We start from the raw sequence: 6,238 nt of genomic DNA on the forward strand, positions 1-6,238 counted from the left end.
CAAGCTTTCTGGGAATAATACTATTTTGAAGATCCTCCCCTGACTCCTGCCTACCACCTTTCTGTTCATCCTCTCTATCAACCCTACTACAACACTGCTCCCACTTCAAGAGACTGCCGATCCAGTCCCCTTCCATTTTCACTATCACTCACCCACACCTGTCTTTCTATACTTCCCCCCACCCAATGCAGCACAGATTTCATGATCCATCACTATCGTTGACTTTTTTTTTTGAGATAGAGTCTTGCTCTGTCCCTCAGGCTGGAGTGCAGTGGTGCAATCTCATCTCACTGCAACCTCCACTGCCCAGGTTCAAGCGATTCTCCTGCCTCACCCTCCTGAGTAGCTGGGCTTACAGGTGTGCGCCACCACGTCTGGCTAATTTTTGTTTGTTTGTTTTTTTGAGACAGAGTTTCGCTCTTGTTGCCCAGGCTGGGGTGCAATGGCTCAATCCTGGCTCACCACAACCTCTACCTCCTGGGTTCAACTGATTCTCCTGCCTCAGCCTCCCTAGTAGCTGGGATTACAGGCATGCGCCACCATGCCTGGCTAATTTTGTGTTTTTAATAGAGACGGGGTTTCTCCATGTTGGTCAGGCTGGTCTTGAACTCACAACCACAGGTGATTTGCCCACCTCGGCCTCTCAAAGGGCTGGGATTACAGGCGTGCACCACTGCACCTGGCCTGATTTTTTATTTTTAGTAGAGATGGGGCTTTACCATGTTGGCCGGGCTGGTCTTGAACTCCTGACCTCAGGTGATCCACCCGCCTCGGCCTCCCAAAGTGTTGGGATTACAGGTGTGAGCCACTGCGCCCAGCCTTATCATCAACTTTTAAAAATACCCGTACGCCCCGTCTCCTTCTCCCTCAAGAGTACTTACTCCACAAAGCCCCAAACCTGGCTGAATCCAACCATCTCCTTTCTGAAACAGTTTGGGTTTACTTTAAATTTATGGCCACGATTCTTTGTTTGCCACTCAACAGTGAACATTGGGCCTATAATTTTCCTTAGTACATTCATTTTCCTATTCTCTTTGACCATTTTCATACCTTCTTTGCATATCCAGTTTCAACCCCATGATGAACTTGACTCTACCACTCTGACTTATGCCTCAATGAGAAAATCAGAAATCCCAGAATAGAACACCTTTTTCTTCCAAACACATCTACAAATCTACCTGCACCTACTTCTATATTCCCAGCTGTTCTTTCTTCTTGTCATCTGAATCCAATCCCCTCTTGACTTTTCAGCAATACCCCTTCATTTATCATAGTTTACTCCTGCAACAAGCTCTTCCTCTTTTCAAGCCTTACTTTCATCAGCATAAAAACAGGTCCCTGGTATTTTCCATTTAATACTCCCTTGACCCCATCTATCCCCTCTGGCTTCATGTATATGCACATTTTTACAACAAACTTTGTGAAAGAGTTGTTGTCTCTTTGTGTATCTCTATTGCCTTAGCCCCTAGTCTTTCAAATCCACTCCAATCAGAATTTCTCCTTCAACATTCTAGGGAAATTGCTTAAGTCTTCAAATTAGAGAAAATAGACATCTTTCAGTGAGAAGTACATGAAATGGTGAAAGAAACGGGGATGTATATTCAGGCAGCTCATGTGAAACAACCTTGGTGATCAACAAGGAAACAGATCCCAATGCCGTATCACTTTCCCAATCTAAAGGGAGCGCTCAGAACTAGAGAGACCCAGTAAAGTCATCTGACACCTGGGAGTTCATGTTATATCAACGGGCAGTAGAGAAAGCGAAAAAGGTGAAAGAGGACATTTCCTACACGTAAAGGTTGACTGGAGGAGTTAGATCCGAAGAACGAAGAAAGTACAGTACCATGGAAACCAAGGAAACAAAAACGGAGTGGCAGAGACAGTAAAGACCTGGAGGAATAAATGATGCCAAGGGCTCAGGGGGAGTGGTTAACATCTGTAGATGGTTTCCTTTGAGGAATAAAAGGACAGAGAAGGTAAAGAAAATGCAAAACACGATCATAAACAAACAAAAATCATCAATACAGATGGCACAGTACTTACCCAATGGCTACTAAATCTTCATGATGAGGTGAACAAGTAAGACAGAAAATTGTCCTGGGTTCTATAAAGAGGTGCTGGCTGTCATTTCTGTTAAACCAGTAACAGAAAACTACTCCTTTTTCATCCCCAGATACTATTAAGTCCTTTATTCGAGGAGACCAATGTAATGTTGATATCGTATGCTTTAAAACAAAACAAAAATTTGTTATTGTCAATGCTGAAGTTCTACTTAATTTTTAACTTGTATCACAAACCAGCATAATGCTACATATACACACTAAAAGTAATTAATACGGCCGGGCGCGGTGGCTCACGCCTGTAATCCCAGCACTTTGGGAGGCCGAGGTGGGTGGATCACCAGGTCAGGAGATCGAGACCATCCTGGCTAACATGGTGAAACCCCATCTCTGCTAAAAACATAAAAAAATTAGCCGGGCGTGGTGGTGGGCTCCTGTAGTCCCAGCTACTCGAGAGGCTGAGGCAGGAGAATGGCATCAACCCAGGAGGCAGAGCTTGCGGTGAGCCGAGATCCCGCCATTGCACTCCAGCCTGGGCGACAGAGCCAGACTCCATCACAAAAAAAAAAAAAAAAAAAAAGTAATTAATACTTATTAGTAGTACTTGTATAGCAACACGATATTAACAAAATGGTGGGAAGATTTAGACTACTGGGGATCAAATAATCATTAAAAATTTTTTAAATAGCTTAATGCAAAGTTCTTATTAAGTAGGTCTTTTCCTTCGTTCTCTCAAAAGGCAGATACATCAAGTAACTATCTAGCTTAGAAATGAGTTTCATTCACGCATTTACAGTCTATATCAGGAGTCCATTTGTATCAATAACCAGAGGGTAATTGTTTTAGACCTTGTGGGCCATACCATGCCTGTTGCAACTACTCAACTCTTGTAGCATGAAAGCAGTCATAGACAATACTTAAATGAATTAGTGTGGTTGTATTCTAATAAAACCTATTTGCAAAAACAGGCACAGAGCAGTTTGCCAACCTCTGGTTTGTATGTATCTCCTTTCAAAAACAGGTGAGACATCTTACAATATAGTTTCTTATCTAATTAATGAACACAATTACAAGTTACTTTGCACAGATGAGCTAGCAAAACTAGCTTGCAACAGAAGAACCCTCAGCACAGATAGATAAAAACGGTTTGAGAAACCAGTAAGCCATGGTACCTGATGGAGTGCATGTTCTGTCACAACTGTTTTTGTCTCTACATCCCATATTTTCACAGTCCCATCGTCGGAGCTGGTGGCACAGAGGTTGTACTGACCAGGGTGATGAGAAAATGTGAAGCCAGAGACCCTTTCGGTGTGTCCCACCAACTCTCCTATGACTTTAAGCAAAACCAGACGCTAGGTTAATCGAAGTGCTATCCAAGGTTCCTGGCAGAATCATACTGTTGTTGGATGACAAGTGAGCAGATGCTTTGGAGTTACTTAACCCATGGTATAACTGAAACACCGACGGACTTACAATCAGAATTCCCAAGTGCTGATATTGGCTGTGCCACGTGACTTCGAACAAGTCTCTGAGCCTCAGCTTCTCAACTGTGAAATGAATGTTGATATACCTTGCTCTGCTTAGTTCACAGACTGGAAAGCAGCTCAAATAATGTGAAAGTGACTCTTATTTAGATGTGGCCAGAATAAATTACCCGGCATGTCATATCCTAAGGCACAATCAAAGCCTAGTTTGGAGCCTGAAAGCATCTGGTTCAACCCATTCATCTTACAGTAAGGAATGCCACACGTTGCAGGATCTTGCTTAGGGCCTGCAGCTGTGGTCAGCCCCCAACCCCAGGAAGGCTCCTGGGGGGCTGGCGCGCACCAGGCTGGGCGGGGGAGCCATATAAATGGCCGGGACTATACAAGGCTAACTTTTCAGTAAGCAAGCGGCCCCACGCGGAAGCTCCAGGAGGCGCGACCGCTCGGCCACAGCATGGTGTAGCTCATTAGGAGACCAGAAGCAACTCAGCTTAGTGACTGTGGGCTGCCTCTCCTCCCAGCCTGGGCCTCAGTTTCCCTAGCTGTAGAAAACGGGGTGGAGACGTCCACTCGGCGCCCCTGGGGAGCGTACAAAGGGCAGTAAGTCTCGGGCCCAAGGGTGGTGAGTTACCTCGAAACGGGGGTGTCCCTGGACTCTCGCCTGCGCCCGGGCCCACGCGGACAAGGAAGACGGAGGTCCGCGCGGCGAAGCCAAAGAGGCCCCCGGGCACGGCATCGCTGCAGCGGGCGCAGTACCAGTTGGGGGAGGGCGGCAGCGTTCGCGGCTCCTGCCCCATAACTACAAGTCGTCAGAGCCAAGAGAAGCTGCCACAGCCGACCGCTCGTAGCCTCACGCCTTAGGTAGGGAGCGGGGCGGGGTGAACTCCGAGCTCCGCCTTCTCGGGCAGTCGCTACGGTGCGCGTCGAGGCCCAGCCAGCACCGCGCGTTGCGTTCCCGCTACCGCCGGGCTGGGAAGGGCGGGACCACGCGTGCTGCACTGGCCCTCAGTACCTAGCCCGCGGTAGGAGGTCCGCCCCAACCCTGGCTAGGGTCAGGTGCTGCCTGAGCACAGCCCCGAGGTTAAGCATTCTCACTTCCCACAGAAAGGCACAAAATTAGAGGATTAGACTAGTCGAACCACCGCCCCACGCTACCGGTTTATTATTTGGAGCTGTTCAACCACTATCCCGTCCAACGTTTTTTGAGCGCTATGTGCCAGGGCACTTTGCTAGTTGTGGAGGTGTTTTAAAGATATGCACAAGAGGCCGGGTGCGGTGGCTCACGCCTGTAATCCCAGCACTTTGGGAGGCCGAGGCGGGAGGATCACGAGGTCAGGAGTTAAAAGACCGGCCTGGTCAGCATAGTGAAACCTCGTCTCTACTAAAAATACAAAAATAAAATAAAATAATAAAATAAGCCGGGTGTGGTGGCAGGCGCCTGTAATCCCAGCTGCTCGGGAGGCTGAGGCAGGAGAATCGCTTGAACCCGGGAGGCGGAAGTTGCTGTGAGCAGAGATCACGCCACTGCTCTCTGGCTTGGCCACACAGCGAGACTCCATCTCAAAAAAAAAAAAAAAAAAGTAAAATGCAACAATCCCTAGACAACCAATACTAGGGAGGCTGAGGCAGGAGAATCGCTTGAACCTGGGAGGCGGAAGTTGCAGTGAGCAGAGATGGCGCCACTGCACTCCAGCCTGGGCGACATTGCGAGACTCCATCTCAAAAACAAAACAAAACAAAAAAAGATATGCACAAGAGGCCACTTAACAAAAATATTGTTGTACCTGAGCGAGTTAGAGAAAACACCACACTTTGAGACGAATTAAGAGTCCATTTGTTTAGCAGGCGGCCAAGAGATGGCTAACGCTCAAAGTTCTCTCGGCCGGAAGAAGAGACTAGATTTTCTTTTATACTTTGGTTTAGAAAGGGGAGGGGGGTCTAGTTAAAACAATTTTACAGAAATAAAGTAGGCAAAAAGTTAAAAGGATAAATGGTTACAGGAAAGTAAACAGTTCCAGGTGCAGGGGCTTTAAGACTATTTATTACAAGATGATAGACTGGGGGCTTTGGGTGCTATCAATCAGACGAATTCCTGGGAATTGCGGATATTGCTGTCCACATTATCTTATCAGTTAATTGCATTCTTGGATGTGCTGGGAGTCAGCTTGCACAAGTTAAGTCCTTGAGGAAGGGGCTGCCAGTGAAAGAGCCAAGATGGAGTCTGTCTGGCTCTCTTAGCTAAGCAAGAGTCAATTCAAGTGGAAACAAGGCTAGGTGATCAGAGGAAAAAGGGAGAGTCTAAAAACAGGGTTAGTAAAAACAAGGTTGGGCATTACAATATGGAGCCCGGGAGACAGGCTGGTGTGAGCTGTGATTGAGCCACTGCACTCAAGCCTGGGCAATAGAGTGAGACCCTGTCTCAAAAAAATAAAACAAACAAAAATTTGAAAGTACAAATCTGGAATTAAAAAGGGAAAGAACAGTTTCTGCAACTGGGTGGAAATTCTGGCTCTGGGTTCTGGGTACTCAAAGATGAAGGAGAAGCAAATGGAGTGACTCTTGATTTGCTTGATTGAGGGCCAGCTGTGTGAAGGAAGCTGTATGTGGTAAATGGTGTGGAAGAAAGTTTCCTTTCAACTCAAAAATGCTAAAATGCTCAGATTCTGCACTACTCGTGTGTTGCTTGTTTGCATT

At 46.7% G+C, this 6,238-nt stretch overlaps 1 protein-coding gene across 4 annotated transcripts in view; it reads right to left on the bottom strand.

Moving 5' to 3' along the window:
* The window catches only part of GEMIN5 (gem nuclear organelle associated protein 5), a 52,102-nt gene extending 46,498 nt beyond the window's left edge, over window positions 1–5,604 (bottom strand). For 3 of the 4 annotated variants that reach the window (XM_034960864.3, XM_003828961.5, XM_034960863.3), the window contains exons 1-3: window positions 4,176–5,603; window positions 3,233–3,393; window positions 2,044–2,225 (exon numbers count right to left, since the gene is read on the bottom strand). In XM_034960864.3, coding sequence (XP_034816755.1) covers window positions 2,044–2,225; window positions 3,233–3,393; window positions 4,176–4,341 — 509 coding nt within the window. In that variant the 5' untranslated portion in view covers window positions 4,342–5,603. Of the gene's footprint in view, window positions 1–2,043; window positions 2,226–3,232; window positions 3,394–4,175 lie in introns of all 4 variants that reach the window. The other variant, XM_034960865.3, reaches the window with a different exon arrangement.
* Window positions 5,605–6,238: the final 634 nt, after the last annotated feature.

This window comes from Pan paniscus, chromosome 4 (assembly GCF_029289425.2).
Source record: "Pan paniscus chromosome 4, NHGRI_mPanPan1-v2.0_pri, whole genome shotgun sequence".
Classification (NCBI taxonomy): Eukaryota; Metazoa; Chordata; class Mammalia; order Primates; family Hominidae; genus Pan; species Pan paniscus.